At 41.8% G+C, this 20,438-nt stretch overlaps 1 protein-coding gene across 2 annotated transcripts in view; it reads right to left on the bottom strand.

Moving 5' to 3' along the window:
• ttyh1.L (tweety family member 1 L homeolog) overlaps positions 1-20,438 on the bottom strand; it is a 91,385-nt gene that overhangs the window by 22,658 nt on the left and 48,289 nt on the right. For both annotated transcript variants that reach the window (XM_018224552.2, NM_001093946.1), the window contains 1 exon segment: positions 2,890-3,001. In XM_018224552.2, coding sequence (XP_018080041.1) covers positions 2,890-3,001 — 112 coding nt within the window.

Raw genomic sequence — 20,438 nt, 5'->3', positions numbered from 1 at the left:
TTAGGATAAGGGAAGAAGCAGGAGTTTAGCAATAAAACATGCTTTTTTAACCCCTCGGGTGGCAAAGGCAGCATGAGCCCATTGTGCAGCACACAAGTGGAGTTGACACAGTTGTTATTTGGCTTAAGAGCTTCATTATCTGATCTGAATATTCCTTTAAATCAAAGTGATAATGTATCATCGGAATGCAAGGGGAACTCTAAAAACCCTCACTGGATTAAAGAGCTATACATAGCACACATCTGGAGAAGCATATTGGGATTACAAATATACGAGTTCAACGGCAGATGCCTTGTTTGAAGCTGAGCATGGCAGACACATAAGGGCTCTTTAATTATTTGTACTGACACATGTGCTGAAGCCCCAAGTGAAGCACAATCATGTCTCTTAAAGCCCAGGAAATCTGAAGGGGCGATTCACCTTTAAGTTAACACTAGTATGTTCTAGAATGGCCAATTCTAAACAACTTTTCACTCGGCCTTCATTTTTTATTTTATTGTTTTTGAATCATTTGCCTTCTTCTCCTTCTAAATCTTTTCAGCTTTAAATGGGGGTCATTGACTCCATCTAAAAAAAAGTAATGCTCTACAAGGCTACACATTTATGATATTGTATTATGATTTATTACTTGTCTTTTTATTCAACCTTCTCCTATTCATATTCCAGACTCTTATTTGAGAGTAGGCAGTGGGCGAGGCATATTATGATAGCAATAGGCATAAAGGCACTAAAGTTGGAGACTGCATTAAAGGGATCCTGTCATCAGAAAACACGTTTTTTTCAAAAACGCATCAGTTAATAGTGCTACTCCAGCAGAATTCTGCACTGAAATCCATTTCTCAAAAGAGCAAACAGATTTTTTTATATTCAATTTTGAAATCTGACATGGGGCTAGACATTTTGTCAATTTCCCAGCTGCCCCTGGTCATGTGACTTGTGCCTGCACTTTAGGACAGAAATGCTTTCTGGCAGGCTGCTGTTTTTCCTTCTCAATGTAACTGAATTTGTCTCAGTGGGACATGGGTTTTTACTATTGAGTGTTGTTCTTAGATCTACCAGGCAGCTGTTATCTTGTGTTAGGGAGCTGCTATCTGGTTACCTTCCCATTGTTCTGTTGTTTTGCTGCTGAGGGGGGGAAGGGAGGTGGTGATATCACTCCAACTTGCAGTACAGCAGTGAAGAGTGACTGAAGTTTATCAGAGCACAAGTCACATGACTTAGAGCAGCAGGGAAATTGACAATATGTCTAGCTCCATGTCAGATTTCAAAATTGAATATAAAAAATCTGTTTGCTCTTTTGAGAAATTAATTTCAGCGCAAAATTCTTTTGGAGCAGCACTATTAACCGATTCATTTTGAAAAAAAAGTTTTTTCCCATGACAGTATCCCTTTAAGCAGAAGGAGCCTACTATAGGCAGTGGGAGACTACAGTAGGCAGCAAGAAGCTACTATAGGTAGTGGGAGACTACACTAAGCAGTGGCCGATTACATTGGGAAGGAGGAAACTAAAATAGGCACCGCAAGATTATCCTAGACATAAGAAGCCTACAGCAGAGAAAGGGAGACAACAGTAGACAGTATAGTAGTGACTAGAAGGAGTCACTAGAAGAAGACTACAGTAGTCAGAGGGAGACTGCAGTAGACAGTTGGTTGACTACAATAGGCTGAAGCTTCAGAAGATCAATAGACTACAGAAGGCAGTAGGAGACTGTAATAGACATTAGGAGACCACAGTCACTATAGGGAAACCTCAGCAGTTAGAAGGAGACTGCAGTAGGCAGCAGGTGACTCCAGTAGGCAGAGGGAGGCTACCAGGGCATAATTACAGAGGAAACACAACCTACCACTGAAGAGGGTCCGAGGAGAGTAGGGGGCAATTTATATTATTTCAATAGCTTTTTAAGTTTTAGAACTACAAGATGGAGAAGAAATATGCATTATTATTTCTGGAAATCCATTTGAAGAGCAATAATTTCAATATATCTTGGTAGAATAGGTACATTTACTGATGTTTTGTAGCCGTAAATTAAATTTGCCATGGGGCCCAGAAATATCTAGTTACGCCACTGGAGGCTACAGTAGATCAGAATACTACAGAAGATAGTAGGAAGCTACAGTAGATGATAGGAGACCACAGTCATTAGAGGGAGACTATAGTAGGCAGAGGGAGACTGCAGTAGGTTGTGGGAGATTACAGTAGACAGGAAGACTACAGGAGGCAGTAAGAAACTGTAATAGGAAAAATTCTCAAATAACGCATCAGGCCTACTGGTTACCTATCTGAATAAGCTTCAAAATATTGATCGAGGAGAGGCATTTTAGCCATAGGTAGACCATTAATCCACCAACCTTGAGACTGGACAACTGAGAAACCAGTGTCAGCTTAGGTATAGGACTGTATGTATAGCTATAGTCATACAACGTGAGCTTCCATAACAATTGTTTATAAGCAAGAACAGAGAGAAACTGACTGGTTAGTGGGACAGAGCAGAATTCTGTGAGGCCAAGCAGAGCCCTGGATAACCAACAAATGTTTAAGTGCATATAGCATACCTTATTATACAATCAATGTTTATAGAAAAAGAAAAACAATGTATGGCTGATAATGCCATAACTATTCTGAAAGTGCAAATCCGTGCAAAGTCTGTGTCCTCAGAGACCTCTGATAATTCACATTATTTCCCCTGGTACAGCTGGCTTAAATGTACTAGTGGGATTAGTTTAAAGCCAGTGGATAAAAGGAACAAGTTATAAAACATTTATATATAAGTGGGATTCTGACCCAGAAATGTCACATCTGAGACCCTTGTCGTGTTGTTGTTTACAAGAGTTTACAGACCTCAGTTTCTCAAGATGGAGCAATGGAGTGGAGCGCCCACCAGTACTCACCAGCAAGTTGATGGAAGTCAGCGTATGGTTGGTGTTCATAAGAGAGTAGGTCACTTGGTAAACTCCGTCATTGGTTTCGCTGTTTCCGTAGAAACCAATGCCAATTCCAGCGCTAAAGGGGTGTAAAAATAAAACAGAGAGAGGTGTCAGTTCTGTAATTCCCACGGCAGAGATGAATTAATTTACAGTCATTAAATCACTAATTAATTCGGATCTGAAAAAGAATATTTTTAGTGGTGCTGCCAAGTATCTCCTTAGGCAATTTGTATGTAGGTCTACTATACCTCAATAAGAATTTATAACCTATATACAGCTTTCTTCTTTTGTCCTGCTTAACTTTCTTATCAAAGTATTAGGAATAGTGATGAGCAAATTTTTTTGCCAGCCATGGATTTACGACCCATATTCTGCATTTCGCAATCTGTGAATTTTTTTGTAAACTACGGAACAGAGCCGGGCCAGGCTGGTGCCCTAGGCGCTAGTCGACGCTGGCGTGCACATGCGTGGGTTAATGCTGGTGTGCATGCACAAGTTGACACTGGATCACATGCGCGGAATGCCTGCGTGAGTTGGCGCTGATGGGCGTGCATGTGTAGGACGCAAAAAGACAAGGATAATAAATATTTTTTATTCTTTATCAATACTGTGCACGGTAATTGGACTATATATATATATAATACACAAAAGCCATGAATATCTTGTAAATTATATCCTTATAAACGGTGAGTTCTGATGTCATCAGTTATAAACGGTGAGTTCTGATGTCATTTCTGTCACATGACTCACTGAAACGTGTGTATTATAATAAATAAAGTACCCCCAGTTGCAAAATATGAGGATATTAGAAGTTACCTCGGAGTTCCATGACCTGTATAAAAACACTCGGCCTTCGGCCTCGTGTTTTTATATGGTCATGAAACTCCTCGGTAACTTATAATATCCTTATATTTTACAAGAGGGTGTACTTTATTCACTATATATATATATATATATAAATCCTTTCTGCAGGACAATTGTAGATAGATTTAATGGGGGAGCTGGGTATTTATCCCTTTCCCAGATGATCAGGTAGGGACAAAGAAATGCATATGTGAACAAGTGGGGGAAAGGGGTGACAGGCCTAGGGCTCCCCTGGATCTAAATTCAGTGCTGGACACAGCAGTGCTGGGCCAACCCGGTCAGACGCCCTAGGCAGCCTAGCCGAGCATTACGCCCGCAGGCGCGCATGCGTGAAAGAACCAAATGCGCGCATGCACAAAAAAGACGAAAGTGCGCATGAGCAGAAAATATGCAAAGGAACAGCGCGCACACACACGCCGGTATATCTGCGAGCGGGGACCGGACTATGGGTAGGAGAAGCAGAGAAGGCGCGTGCCTGGAGCCCCCCAAGCATTGCGCCCTAGGCACGTACCTACTCTGCCTACCCCTAGTTCCGGCCCTGGGACACAGACAGCAGATTAAGAGAATTTAACTAATTTATACAGACAGTGTCGGACTGGGATGCCAGGGGCCCACCAGAAAACATTAGGCTGAGGGACCACTTTCCAAACTATTATACTTCTTCTCCTCACTCAACCTCTTTATTCTCCTAGTCTTTATTCTCTACATACTATACTCTATTTGTTCATTATTAAACCTCTTTGTTCCCATAAAGAAATAGGGAATGGTTAGAAGCAATAGGCCCACTGACACCTGGGCCCACCGGGAGTTTTCCTGGTCCCGGTGGGCCAGTCCGACGCTGTATACAGATCTCCACCCCAGATTCCAGTGGGAGAAAGAGGAAGAACATTCGGGTATAGCGTTAGTCCTATTGGCAGAAAGCGAAAATTCTGTTAGAAGCAGGGGTGTAACTACAGAGGAAGCAGACCCTATGGCTGCGGGGGGGGGTCCAAGAGGTATAGGGGCCCCACAATGCCCTAATTCATATACAATTTCAATAAATAACGGTAAAACAAGTCAACCTCTATACATTGATTTAAAAATGATTTGCTGTTAGGCCCAGTAACATCTAGTTACACCACTAGTTAGAAGTCTATGGGGGAAATTTACTAAAGGGCGAAGTGGCTAACGCTAGTGAAAATTCGCCAGCGTGACATCATTTTTGGCGCTGGACTAACGGGTGCTGGCGTAAATTGACTAGCAAAGTAGACATACTCTAGTGCTAGTTCGCACCCTAATGCCAGGCGAAGTTGCGCTCTGGCGAAGGGATGTAACTACGTTAATTCACTAACTTGCGGATTTTACTGAAAGTTACCTCTTGCGCCAGACTTGATTTCGCCAGCTCAGACCAGGCGAAGTGCAATAGAGTAGATAGGAGGATCTTCAAAAATAGTTGAAATTTTTTCTAAGTCCCAAAAACGCTAGCGTTTTTTACTTTTTACTGGGCAATAGGCTGAAAAAGATCGAAAAAAATTTTTTGGGGGGTACCCTCCTTCCCCCTTATATTTGGCACCTACGCTTTACAGTGGGCACATGTGTAGGGCAATATATAGTGAATAAAGTACCCCCTCTTGTAAAATATAAGGATATTATAAGTTACCGAGGAGTTTCATGACCATATAAAAACACGAGGCCAAAGGCCGAGTGTTTTTATACAGGTCATGGAACTCTGAGGTAACGTCTAATATCCTCATATTTTACAACTGGGGTACTTTATTAATTATAATACACAAATTTTAGTGAGTCATGTGACAGAAATTACATCACTACTCACCGTTTATAACTGATGACATCACTAGTCACCGTTTATAAGGATATAATTTACAAGATATTCATGGCTTTTGTGTATTATAAGACCTCTATTCAATTTTATTAAGTTTCCCTGGCCTTGTATAGTGTAATGTAGTTGCTGCAGCATACACGTCCATTGTACTTTAACTGCACGTGTATGCTAATTAGGCATCGGTAGCGTAACTTCGGACTGCTTATCGTATTATCACAAGCGCAACTTCGCAAGCATACGGTAATCTGTGTGCAACTTCGGATCTTCGTGAAGCCCTGGCAAAACTACGCCTGGCGAAGTGCGGCGAAGCTGTTGCTAGCGCATTTTCAGCACTTAGTGAATTTGCCCCTATGTATTCCCCTTTCCACGCTTTGCTTTATTTGCACCCTTTCCATTTCCTAAAGCAGCTTTGTATTTATGTTTAGTATGTTCTGTCATTTTCAGCACTGATCCCCTTGACAGCTTAAAGGATTCTGCCTCATCTGATGTGTCTGCAGGACTGACGCCAACTGTTCTGCTTCGTTCAAAATCTGTCGCTTGAAATGTTGTTTTTCAGAAGCCTCTTCCAGTGGGAATGTCATATTGAAATATAACTGCAATTCAAGTTTGGTGACTAAATAAAGACAGGGGAGTGTGGGCTGAATTGTTATGCACAGGACATGGAATCAAGGTGGGCTGATGATTATGTGCAGGGTGCATGAATGACCGTAAAACTGGAATAAAAAAATGAAAGCTCCTAAATTTGTTGTATATCATAAACTGTAACCAAGTTTGGCCCGTGTTTTCAGCAGGCAGTGGATCAAGGAGCACTTGACTTTATAGGCGTTATACATCTAGTAGCTAAGGTCCAAATTACCCTAGCAACCATGCACTGATTTGAATAAGAGATTGGAATAGGAATAGGAGAGGGACTGAATAGAAAGATGAGTAAAAGAAAGTAGCAATAAGAATACATTTGTAGCCTTACAGAGCATTTGTTATTAGATGGGGTCAGTGACCCCCATTTGAAAGCTGAAAGAGTCAAAAGAAAAAGGCAAATAATTAAAACAATATATATATATAAAATAAATAATAAAGACTAGTTGAAATATTGCTTAGAATTAGCCATTCTATAACATACTATAAGTTTACGTAAAGGTGAACCACCCCTTTAAGCAATGCATTATTTCCCAGTTTTCCGCACTGGGTGAGGGTTAGGCTGAAAGACGAGGCTGCTGGTAGGTGGGTGGAACAGATGGCAGAAAGGCTTATTTTGGAGTGATGTCTGTGTTCACTTACTATAGTGCAAGATCATCATTGCCACTCACTGTCTGCTATTGCCTGTGCCTCAATACTGACAGGTGCCATAGAAAGGATGGACACATTGCTGGCAGTCTTTATGATACACGTACCCATGTAGGATTTTATTAAAGTATGTAAAGGGAATGCAAGCCTTAAAGGAGAACTAAAGCTTAACCAAAGGGCTTCTGTGCCAACCCAAGGCAACCACAGCCCTTTAGCAGTAAAGATCTGTGTCTCCAAAGATGCCCCAGTAGCTCCCCAACTTCTTTTCTGCTGATTCACTGCACATGCTCTGTGCTGCTGTCACTTACTGAGCTTAGGGACCCACTCACAATATACAGTACATATAGAATAGAAATGTCACAATATAAGTAATTAATTAGATAATGACTACATGGCAACACAGAAACCAATGCAATTATCATCAGAGTTTAAAGGAGAATTCAACCCTTTTGCGCTGGGGAGCAATTAGGAACGATGTGTTCCTAATGCGGCTGGGCAGCATGCTGCCCCTAAACTTTCGCCGCCCTAGGCCCGGCCTTTGTTGCCTCACCACAAATCCGGGCCTGAACGGGGGTCACTGACCCCATCTAAAGAACACATGCTCTGTAAGGTTACAAATGTATTGGTATTGCTAGTTTTTATTACTCATCTTTCAGGCCTCTCCTCTTCATATTCCAGTTTCTCATTCAAATCAGTGCATGGTTGCTAGGGTAATTTGGACTCTAACAACCAGATTGCTGAAATTGCTAACCGGAGAGCTGCAGATTAGAAAGCTAAAAAACAGAAATAATAAAAAATGAAAACCATAAATTGTAAATTGTCTCAGAATATCACTCTCTACATCATATTAAAAGTTAGCTTGAAGGTGAACAAGCCCTTTAAACACACCGTTAAACTCCCTAGAAGGACCACATCTGGCTCATGGGTTTACAATTAGGGATGGGCGAATTTTTTCGCCTTCTTTCGCCATGGAATTGACGCTCATAGACTTCTATGGCGTCGTGCGATAAAAAAAAAAGACGCGCAACAATATTTTTTGACGCCCATAGACTTTAATGGGCGTCGGCGACATTTAGCCAGCTGCACATTTTTGGCGAAACGAAACAGGTAAAATTCGCCCATCCCTATTTACAATTTGATTTCCCAGAATTCCAGCGGCATTGCATGCTCACATTAAATAGCATGTGCCACAACCTATACACAATGCTCCGAAATGGGAGCGAATTAGCCTTCTTTACGTGAATCTTGTGCAAGTTGTGGTGCAAAGCTTCGGAGTGGAGACGTCTTTGAAGGTGCACTATCCCATGTTTATAAACAAAGACATTGAACTCCAGGAGCAACAGTTTAATTGTACTCTGTGACACAGGGGTTAATTCTGCCAAAAACAGTGTTATAGGCCACTTTCTACCATCCAGGGAAGGTTGTGTTAATGGCACGTTGTTAATCAGCTACACAGAATGTAATAGAAACACAATAGGTACAGTGTTACAGTTCAGACATTTCCCTTCTCTCTCCTGCCCACAGCTCTTTAAGAAACCATTTAATTTATCCAGTTCTGCAAGAGAGACAACAGATGGAATAATAAGTGCTTCTCTTAGCGTTAATTATCCAGTAGCCTGTTCACCCATGTGATGCGTCTATTTTGTCTTTTTCATGTCACCCTTTCTCTATCATTAACCAAGGTTGAACGAGATAATTGCAGAGCCTTGTCTGACAACACTGCTGAGATCTTCATACACTTACCAACAGATATTTCTCCCCAAACTCAAATGACCTCAAGTCTGCAGTTGGGAAACCGACTTTTCCAAGACCTCTGCTATTTGGCTCTGGCTCATCTTGGTTTCATCGGGGTTGAAGAGTCACCAATATAAACTCCCTGTATAGACAACACTGCTAAACTGCAAGTTGTTCTGGCATATTGGAGATTCAGAAAGTGGGGTTTCTCTTCCATATACACAGAGTCCCAGATCTTAGTGATGGACGAATCTGTCCCGTTTTCGCCAAAAAATTTGCAAAACGGCGAAGAAATTTGCGAACCTGCGTAAAATTTTCCAAACGCATTAAAGTCAATTGGCATCAAAATAATTTTGATGTGCTATTAGGGCCAAAACATTTATGGAATACCTCTGCAAGCAGGGCTGGAATGGGAAAAAGCTCATTTCAAACTGTTACAAACAGCTCCTAGCCCAAGATCCTAATGATAAACTCTCATATATGAGCAAGTGGGAACAAGATCTCAAAAACACCTTTACCCCACAACAATGGCAAAGGATATTAGCAGAAGCGCAGGGAGCGACAAAATGCACAAACCATAAGGAGGCCTACATCAAACTTATCTACAGATGGCACTTATCCCCAATACGTTTATCCCAAATCATACCACATTATCCGGTTTGCTGTTGGAGAGGCTGTGGAGCCCAAGGCTCGCTCTTACACATGTGGTGAGAATGCCAAAACATAACTCCGCTCTGGCAACAAGTCTTAATCATAGCCTATGATTAAGTGTCCTGTGGGGACACGAAACGCGTCAGGCTTTTATTTTTTATACAAGATGCAATAAAGCTTTTTTGTACTACTTTACAGTTATTTTGAGACTCCTGGACTTTACTCAATTTGATCACATTTTTTTGGGGTGTCGGAGTAGTGCCAGCTCTAGTTCCTGGCATTTCAGGTACAAAGAGGCCCAATCAGCCCACATAGAGGCCCGAACAGCCCCACCAGGCCACTAAATATTGACTGTCTATGGCACCTTATAGCAGCCCTGCTGGCATTTCCCAGAACCCACAGATTGCCAGTCCGGGCCTGGTCCCTGAAGTGGCTTTACTACAACTCTACCCAGTGAAACTCCCCAAACCCACAACACAACAGCTTTTTCATATCCTTAATGCTACGACCACCCTGATTGCAAAATACTGGAAATACCCCACATCACCGTCTTTGCAGGAATGCAAAAATCGCATTGACATTAGATGCTCCATGGAAAGGGCGGCAGCAGAGAGAGAAGGCTCCGTGGGCACTTACCTTAGAATCTGGGAAAATGTGCTTACTATAAAATAATGCAAAATACCCCTAAATAAACAGCTAAGAACTTAGTTAATGATTAGGCATGATGGCTGGTTCTTTTTATTATTAGTTGTACGTACTATATATTATAGGCACTCTAGTTGGTATAGTCTTCAACCAGCAACTATCCACACTATGTGGTGGAGACTGTATTGTCACATTGTTGTGTAATATATCGCATCACTTGATCACTTGCAGCTTTTTACTTGACTGTTGAACAAATAAAACTGAAGTTATAAAAATAATTTTGATGCTCGACAATTCTGAAGCGAGCGACAAGTTTTATACTCGACTATTTTGTCCAAATGCATGAAAATCAATGGGTCTCCGAATAATTTTGACACGCGATAAATTGATGCGAGTGACAATTTTGACGCACAACAAATTTTTTCTGTCACATTGAATTTTTGACACTGCGAAAACATTCGTAAATGGTGAAATGCGAAAGTTTGCCGCGCATCCATGCCTGCCAAATTAATTCGCCCATTACGAATCATTCCTTGCAAGCTCCGCTATTGTATGCATTAAAGGGGTGTTTCACCTTTAAGTTAACCTTTAGTATGGATTGTGCAGCATCTCATGTGCCATCATTGGTGGCTTTAAGAACTGTATCCGCCTTCACCTTCTTCTATGTTGTTTGTGTTGAGCTCATTTGGTCAGATTATTGATCATTACACATTTTCAAAGGTCAGATGTATTAAAATATTGATGTAACCGAAAGAAGACGACTGTGGAGCCCTCAAAGGGGTGGTTCACCTTTAAGTTAGTTATGTTATAGAATGGCCAATTCTAATCCAATTAGTCTTGTTTTTACTTTTTTATAGTTTTATAATTATTTGCCTTTTTATTCTGACTCTTTCAAACTTTCAAATAGGAGTCACTGATCCCGTCTAAAAAATAAATGTTGTTATTGCTACTAATAAATAAAATAGATGTTATTATTGCTACTTTTTATTACTCATTTTTCTATTCATACCCTCTCCTATTCATATTCCAATCTTTTATTCAAATCAATACATGGTTGCTAGGGTAATTTGGACCCTAGCAACCAGATTGCTGAAATTGCAAACTGGAGAGCTGCTGAATAAAAAGCTAAATAACTCAAAAAAACACAAAAATGAAAACTAATTGCAAATTGTCTCGGAATATCACTCTCTACATCATACTAAAAATGTATTTAAAGCTGACCAACACCTTTAAGGCCTCCAAACTCATTCTTGCATGCCATGAGCCTGACACAGAGAACAGAGAACTAGGCACAGAGCTGAAAGTGATACTCACACCACAGTGTTGACTTACAGAGCCATCCTTTTCTGCAGCTGTTAGCCAGTGCATACACCAAAAAGTACAATTACTAAGTGTCTCCAAATAAACTATGTCTATGTGTTCACAAAGACCTTAGCAAAACCTGCTCACTAGTGATGGGCGGATAAATTCGCCAGGCATAAATTTGCTGCGAATTTCCACATTCCGCCGCTGGCGAATACATTCGCGAAACTGCCGAGAAAATTCACCGGCGTCAAAAAATTTTGGACGTGCTTTGGAAAAGTCGTTTGCGTCAAAACTGTCACGCGTCTACATTATTTGGGCACCCATTGACCTTAACACTGGCGTCAATATTGATGAGCGCGTCAGAATTGACGCGGGCGTCAAAATTCACGTTTTGCAAATTTTTCGCTGTTTCACAAATTTCGCAGGAAATTCGTAAATTCGCCCATCACTACTGTTCACACAAACATAACTTTCCCTGCCTTTAAAAGCAACACACCTTATTGGCATCAGTGGGAAGAGCAGTGGGTCAACCTTGGGCATAAGGACTTACATACTGATGTAAAGACAAAGAATTGCCACCAATGTAGTTCATTTATTTATATTATAGTGCAGACATTTTTCTAACACCACATTTAGCCTTAGAAGGTTTCATTGTCGGACTGGCCCACCAGCAGGGGTGCTTCGCCAATGAGGCAAGTTGAGGCTGTCGCCTCAGGCGGCAGTGCCCCACTTGGTACCAGGGGCAGCAAAAATGCTGCTCCTGGTACTTTAAGAGCGAATTTCTGGGGGAGGGGGGGCAGCAGCAACTGCTGCTGTCTCAGGCGGTGGAGGGGCCAGGATCGCCCCTGCCCACCAGGATACCAGGAAAAGTCCCGGTGGGCCCAGGTGTCAGTGGGCCCTTGTGCTGCTAAACATTTAGCCTATTTCATGGTCATTCCCTATTTCTATGAGATCAAAGAGGCTAAATAGATGGAATAATATATTATAGTATGTAAAGAAAAGAGACTAGGAGAATAGAGGTTGAGTGAGGAGAGGAAGAATAACAGTACTAAGAGTGGGCCCCTGGTCTAAGATTAATTGGTGGGCCCGTGGTCAAAGTTTTTTGGTGGGCCCCTGGTGTCCCAGTCCGACACTGGAAGGTTTAAAACTGTGAAGGCAGCATAATCCTATGCACTTATCATGATAACACTTTTAGGGCAGAGACACACGCAAAGATTCGGGGAGATTTAGTCGCTCGGTGACAAATAGCCTCTTCTTCGGGCGACTAATCTCCCCAAACTGCCTTCCCGCTAGGCGGGCTTTACCCGTGGGTCGGGGGGGTTCAGGCCGATCTCGTACGCTTCCTCGCAGGTGGCGGGCAGGTGCGCCAAATGCCGGCTTCCGACTTCCGGGTTCGTCTTTTATAGACACTGCGCTTGCTTGCCCTGCCCCTTTTGTGACATCATCGGCGGGGTGGCGCAGGTCTATAGAAGCAACGCGGAAGTCAGATGCAGGCGAGTGCTGGCTAAGAGAGGGGGCGGGAAATCCAGACTGCACCACACTACTTCCAGCGGGATGGCATTCGGAGAGCTTAGTTTTCTAAAGTCTTCCAAACTTCTCAGAGTGCCGGCAATTTTGAGTCTAGCTGGCAGGAAGGCTTTTCGGGGAGATTAGTCTCCCAAAGAAGAGGCGATTTGTCGCCGGGTGACTAAATCTCCCCGAATCTTCGCGTGTGTCTCTGCCCTTAAACCAGCAATGGGCACACTTTGCTCTATTCAGATCCGGTGAGATGCTGGGCATTGTAGTTAACTTATAGTTTCCACAAACCTGGGAGGAGAGATGTGCATCACCCTTAATGACATTCAACCAACAATATAATAATATATGCAGTATTTCAGCTGAATATCACATACAGGTATGAGGCCTGTTATCCAGAATTCTCGGGACCTGGGGTTTTTTGGATAAGGGATCTTTCAATCTCCATATTTTGTCTTTTAAAAATCATTTAAACAGTAAATAAACCCAACAGGATTATTTTGCCTCCAACAAGGACTCATTTTATCTTAGTTGGGATCAAATGCAAGGCACTGTTTTATGATTACAGAGAAAAAAGAAATCATTTTTAACAATGTGAATTATTTAATTATAATGGAGTCTATGGGAGATGGCCTTTCCATAATTTGGAGCTTTCTGGATAATGGGTCTCCAGATAATGGATCCTATATCTGTATAACAATTGAGGCATAACTGGTTGTTCCCCTGGTACCAGTGTCCTTCTATGGGAAAATGTATGGATGTTAAGACCCGCAGCGCTTCTCATTAGGAAGGTTAAAATAAGACAAAGCATTTGAGTCGCCTGATTTCTTTGTACGAGAGAAAGAGCTTGAAACCAAACCGGTGCCAAAGACACAGTCACACATTGGCATTCAAGAAGCTGCGTTTTTTTCATGACTTTATTGTCCTGTTGGGGACAGCCTCATGCTGATAACTTAATATGCATTTCTTATAATTGAATTCACCAGCTAACGAATGGCGTTAGAATAAAGCTTTCACTGTGCACTAATCCCCAGCCTTGGAAATCCCCCAAAACTTCTAATTCGCCTCCTTCTTACTAATGTGTTTCACAAAACATGTTTTTCATTGGTTGTCTCTATGCACTGTGCTACAGTATTCGACCTACAGGAAATACCATGTATTCGTGATTATGGATAACATACATTATGCACAGATATGGGATCCGTTGTCCAGAAAGCTCTGAATTAAGGAAGGCTTTTTTTATAGAATCCAGCAAATTATTCAAATTTTTAAAAATGATTTATTTTTAAAACAGTACCTTGTACTTGATCCCGACTGAGATATTATTCATCCTTATTGGATTTATCTAATGTTTAAATTATACTTGAGGCCCCCATACACAGGCCGATAAAAGCTGGCAACAGACCAAGTTGGCAGCTTATTGGCCCATGTGTGGGGCCATCCGGTGGACATCCCCGATCAATATCTGGCCGAAAATCAACCAAATGTCGATCAGGCAGGGATCACGACCACATCTGTTCGTTGATCTGACCGCCCGTATTGCCTCCATTCTGATCCCACGAGCCCACGATTGGATCAGCCTGATATCGCCCACCTCAATATGGGAATATCGGGGAGAGATACGCTCGTTTAGCGACATTGCCAAACGAATGGATCTCCCTGTGTATGGCCACCTTTAAAGTATAGAGATCCAAGTTACAGAAAAACCCCTCATCTGGAAAAGGTCAGGGCCTGACCATTCTCAATAACAGGTCCCATACCCGTACTAGTAGCTCTAAGAATGTCAAGGTTATTTCTATATATGCAACTAAGGGTCTTATAGATACTTAAAATATATACAGGTATGGGACCCGTTATGCAGAATGCTTGGGACCTGGGGTTTTCTGCATAAAGGGTCTTTTTGTAATTTTGATCTTGATACCCTAAGTCTGCCAAAAATAATTTAAACATTAAATAAACCCAATAAGATTGTTTCCCCACCATTAAAGGATGAATTATATCTTAGTTAGGATCAAGTACTATTTTGTTAATACAGACAAAAAAAAGGAAAAACGCTTTAAAAATCTAAATTATTTCATTAAAATTGAGTCTATGGGGGTTATGGGGGTTGACCTTCCCGTAATTCAATATATATATAAAATCAGCTGTGTGTCGGCACTGTGTCGGCTTAATTGTTGTATGCAAATGATTATGTCACTTTGGCACTTTTCTTTGTATCTAGAGATTGGTTATTTAAAGCTGAATCTGTCGCTTGTTAAATATCCTTGATAAAGACTGAAAACTTGGAATTCAAAGTGACTGAGAATAAACATATTTTTTTCATGATACGGAGTGCGGATCCTTCTACCAATATATACAGTATACTGTATATGTACATTTGCGGGTGCAAAAATTATATGGTCAGCAACATTTTGGGGTGGAAATGCTTGCTGCAAAAAGGTAATTTTTTATACTTTGTTACTTGCAGTACCACTTTTCTCCTGTTTCGATCACAGACCAGTTTATACCATTAGACAGCAATAAAACACTGCCCTCAGACCCAGTCTGTGCTGCACATAAAACATCATTTTTGCAAAAGGAGCTGCGTGCATGCGCGATCGGTGCCGTACAGCACCGCCAAACGTTTTTTTTTGTAGGGCCAGGAGATCGGGAGAGGGGCTGCGTGCTGCGTCTGCATCCGACAGTTGTGTCATGTCGGATCAACGCGGCAACTTCATCCGACATTTGTATATCTTACCTTATTTCCGTCACATCCGACTTGGCGCCTGCATTTTTGCGCAGCGCGGCGGATCGCACCAAAAACCCCTGTGTAGTCCTACCCTTAGGGGTATATTTATCAAAGAGTGAAGTTAGAGATTGCCACAGTCTGCTAGAGTGAAATTCCACCACTCTCTATGGAATTTTGAAAGGTGTATTTATCAAAGGATGAACTTTCACCCATTGATAAATACTCTTTTAAAAATCCCATTGAAAAGAATAGAGAGTGGCGGAATTTCACGCTGTGGCCATCTTCAGGGTCAGACTGGGGGCCCACCGGTACTCATGCCCAGACCCCCCTACAGACCCTCTACTGTGACACTGCGCATAAGGAGCCGCACACATGCGTAAAAGGAGCCATGTGCATGTGCAAACGGCACCTCAAGGCAGTTTTTTTTTGTAGGGCCAGGAGATCGGGGGAGGGGCACAGACCAGTCCAACCCTGGCCATCTCTAACTTCACTCTTTGATAAATATATCTACCCCATAGTTTCCAACACATTTTTACTTACTTACCCCCACCCAAAAGATATGATTCTTACAGCTTTTTTAACAATAGACTTGATTTTCCCTTAGGGTTAACTGTGGGAACTGACCTATGACCTTTCATGCAACGTTCCCCCTTCTTTCTCTCCCAGCTTTCCTTTCTATCAAACTCTCTCCCCGTCTCCATGGTGATGCGCTCCTATGCAAGGGGAGAGGAGGCATTATCATGTTAATGAGAGTCCTTTTCTTTTACTGAAGAAATTCTTGGTGGGAAAATTATAGCCCTTAAAAGATGGGAGGAGCCGGGAAAAAAAGCCTTTAGCTTTCCCCGCAGAGACAGGAAAATGTTAACCCTTTCTAAAGAAGCACAGCAAGTATTGCATTAGTATAGCATAATATAGCATTCATATAGCAAGGCTTCTATACCTACCACTGTCTGGTGTACTGGCTGCCTACTGTTCTGTATGGGGGCGTCATGGCTGCTGTGGGGCCACTGTTCATTAACAGGAATGGGATGGGGCAAAATACAGGGAAATACTACAAAAGACCTTGTTTAAGACTTCTAAAAAATAAGCTCAACTTATTTAAAGGGATACTGTCATTGGAAAACTTGCTTTTTTCAAACGCATCAGATAATAGTGCTGCTCCAGCAGAATTCTGCACTGAAATCTGTTTCTTAAAAGAGCAAACAGATTTTTTTATATTCAAATTTGAAATCTGACATGGGGCTAGACATATTGTCAGTTTCCCAGCTGCACCCAGTCATGTGACTTGTGCTCTGATAAACTTCAGTCACTCTTTACTGCTGTACTGCAAGTAGGAGTGATTTCACCTCCCCCCAGCAGCCAAACAACAGAACAATGCACTCACAGTCAAACTATTTATATGCCCCATTGAATATGTTCAGGCAAGAGAATAACATCAAAAAACAAAAAGGGAAGAAAATTAATACATCGCTGGAAAATGGCTAAATAGACCCCCAGGGTGTGTTAGAGGGATTGTTTCCTTTGAGTTAACTTTTAGTATGATGTAGAGATTTTTTTTCTGAGACAATTTGCAATTGCTTTTCATTTTTATTATTTGTGGCTTTTGAGTTATTTAGCTTTTTATTCAGCAGCTCTCCAGTTTGCCATTTCAGCATTCAGGTTGCTAAGGTCCAAATTACCCTAGCAACTATTCCTTGTTTTGAATAAGAGACTGGAATATGAATGGGAGAGGCCTGGATTAAAAGATGAGTAATATAAAGAAGCAATAATAATACATTTGTTTCCGTACAGAGCATTTGTTTTTTTTAGATGGGGTCAGTGACCCCCATTAGAAAGCTGGAAAGAGTCAGAAGAAGAAGGCAGGTGAATTAATTCACAACTGATCTGCCATTTTGACTATAATGGGGAAGACAACTCAGGAGTCTACCAGGGAACATCCAGATGAATCTAGACGAGCATATTTCCACTACAGTACCCTGAAGTGGTCGATACACTTTAAAGTGATATTCTGAGACAATTTGCCATTGGCTTTAATTTTTTTTTATTATTTGTTGTTTTTTTTAGTTATTTAGATTTTTATTCAGCAGCTCTCCAGTTTGCAATTTCAGAAATCTGGTTGCTGGGTTCAAATTGGCCTAGCAACCATGCATTTACATGAATAAGAGACTGGAATATGAAGAAGAGAGGACCTGAATTCAGGCATTCGGTGTAATTTAAATGCGTACAGTGTATACCTGCATCTGTACAGATTCTGTACAATTCCACAAGCACACAATCTAAATGAGAATTATTTGGATCAGGAAGCTTAAAGGGTATTTTCATGTTGGGAAAATCATTAACTAATAACTTCTCTGCTGTGTTTTGCTCAGTATCAATACAAGGTGGTAACTCAATAAATTCCAGGTTTGGTCTTTTCAGCTCATTCCCTGCATGGATTCAGCTGTTCTGTTCTGTAAGGTGAAAAGAATAGGGAATAACCAGCACAGAAAAGCAGACTCTTCTGAGAATCAGTATTGCCCAATCTGTTGCCTTTCAGGTGTTGCGGAGATACAACTTCCAGGCAGCTGAGCAATGGAGGGAGTTGTACAGGTACGGGATCCGTTATCCAGAAAGCTCCGAATTACAGAAAGTCCGTCTCCCATAAACTCTGTCTCTGGTTTCAATGGAAAATGTGTACACGTATGGGATCTGTTATCCAGAAAACTCAGAATTTACGGAAAGGCCATCTCCCATAGACTCCATTTAGGGTTGCCACCCGACCGGTAGCCTAGCCGGTAAAACACCTGCCTGGGCTGGGGCCGATATTGCAAATTTACCGGCAATGTAGCTGCTGGTAATTTGTAATACCCTTAACAAAAGCTCTTGGTCCTCGGGTGGTAACTTACCTTTTCTTCCTCTTCTGCTCCTCTTGCGACGCGGCCCGCCCCCTTTTGCGGCACGACCCGCGGCTCCGCCCCCTTTTTACGTCATGGCCCGACTCATTTTGTTTATCACTGGCCGGTAACAAAATTTTAAAAAGGTGGCAACCCTAACTCCATTATAATCAAATAATCCAGATTTTTAGGTTGTAGTTGATCCAAACTAAGATATAATTAATTCTTAATGGAAGCAAAACCAGCCTATTGGGTTTATTTAATGTTTACATTATTTTCTAGTAGACTTAAGGTATGAAGATGCAAATTATGGAAATACGTTATCCATAAAACCCAGGTACTGAGAATTCTGGATAACAGGTCCCATACCTGCATTTACCACTCGCCAACACATGCATGTCTTCAGACAATGGCAAGAAAGTCACTCATGCTGCGGTGATTTCGGCTTTAGATTTCATGTTCAGAGCAGAAAAAAAAGACATACACAGTGCATGAAAATTGCTCCTTGTACCCCAAGGCTTAAGTCCACAAGGGGCGCCACTGCACTAATTCCTGTGCATGGGATTCCCTCGCATGTGTAAAGAAATATACAGAGGATCACGATTCTCTCACCCTGTGAAATCCATGATAACATCAGTTATACAGGTATTGGATCCGTTATCCGGAAACCTGTTATCCAGAAAGCTCTGAATTACAGGAAGGGAAGGCCATCTCCCATAGACTCCATTTAATTCAAATAATCCAGATTTGTAACAATAATTGCCTTTTTCTCTGTAATAATAAAGCAGTACCTTGTACTCGATCCCAACTAAGATATAAGTAATCCTTATTGGAAGCAAAAACTATTGGGTTTATTTAATGTTTTCATGATTTTTTTTTTTATTAGACCTGAGGTATGGTGATGCAAATAATGGAAGAGTCTCCTTATCCGGAAAATTCCAGCTTTCTGGATATATATCATTTATGATAAATGGAAGGTGAATCGATTCTTATATCGCAAATTGTGAATTTTATTTACTTAAAAGGAGAAGGAAAGGTGTTCTTACTTGGGGGGGCCAAAAGTTAGGTTTGCTCAAGTGCTTATATTTACTTACCTGAAACCCTGGGCCGGTGCTCTTATTAGCAGAAAACTGCATCGACCCGGGGTTCTTACAGCGAGCAGCATGGAGTCATAACCTTCCTGCTTATTTCTTCAAGTTTTCTAGGGCAGACGCATGCGCAGTTGAACGAAACAGCCGCCTTTTACGTTAAAGTTCAGCTTTTCACTCTACTGCGCATGCGCACAGGGCCGGATTTCTTTTTAGGCCGCCCCTAGGCCAGAGGGTCAAATACCCACCACCCCAGGGCCGGAACTAGGGGTAAGCAGAGTAGGCACGTGCCTAGGGGCGCCAGGCACATACCTTTCACTGCTGCCTACTAGTGATGGGCGAATTTATTTGGCAGGCGCGAATTTGCGGCAAATTTGCACAATTCGCCGCCAGCGAATAAATTTGCGAAACGCCCGCGTAAATTCGGCGACAAAAATTCGCCCGCGTCAAAAAATATTTCGCCAGCGCCTGTTTTTGATGCTGGCGCCCGTTTTTGAACGCAAATTTTTGCCATTTTTAAGAGCCAAAGCATACTGAGAGTTGCAGTTTCAGTAGCTGGAGAGAGGCAGGCAGCATTTCACTGGTTTAAATAGCAGCAATGGTTACTGTTGGTAGTTGGCTAGACCTGGGTACTATGGTTACATTTGGGTAAACGTCAGGTCAGGCACTTGCTGTTGCCCATTGTTTCATCACCTCTCCTCTGTGATAGCACAATGCCAGGGGAAAGGGACGGCTTATCTATTCCCACTGGAGCACAGAGTGTGAATGCAAAACACCAGAGAGATGCTCAGCTGGTAATTCTTGTCAACTGAAACAAATGAGCCCAACAACTAAACAGGGAGTCCCTGCACGAGACTGTACAGAAATGTGCTGCTTCTCTATATATGGAAAATATGGAAAGAGAGTTTAGTAACTCTCTTTTAGTAATATGTAGGGAAGTTTAGTAACTGCAACACTGTAATTTGAGGCTGAATGTTCATTTTCATCTATCTCTATATCTCTAA

The sequence above is a fragment of the Xenopus laevis genome, chromosome 7L (genome assembly GCF_017654675.1).
Source record: "Xenopus laevis strain J_2021 chromosome 7L, Xenopus_laevis_v10.1, whole genome shotgun sequence".
Classification (NCBI taxonomy): domain Eukaryota; kingdom Metazoa; phylum Chordata; class Amphibia; order Anura; family Pipidae; genus Xenopus; species Xenopus laevis.
This window is presented reverse-complemented; position numbering and strand designations above follow the sequence as displayed.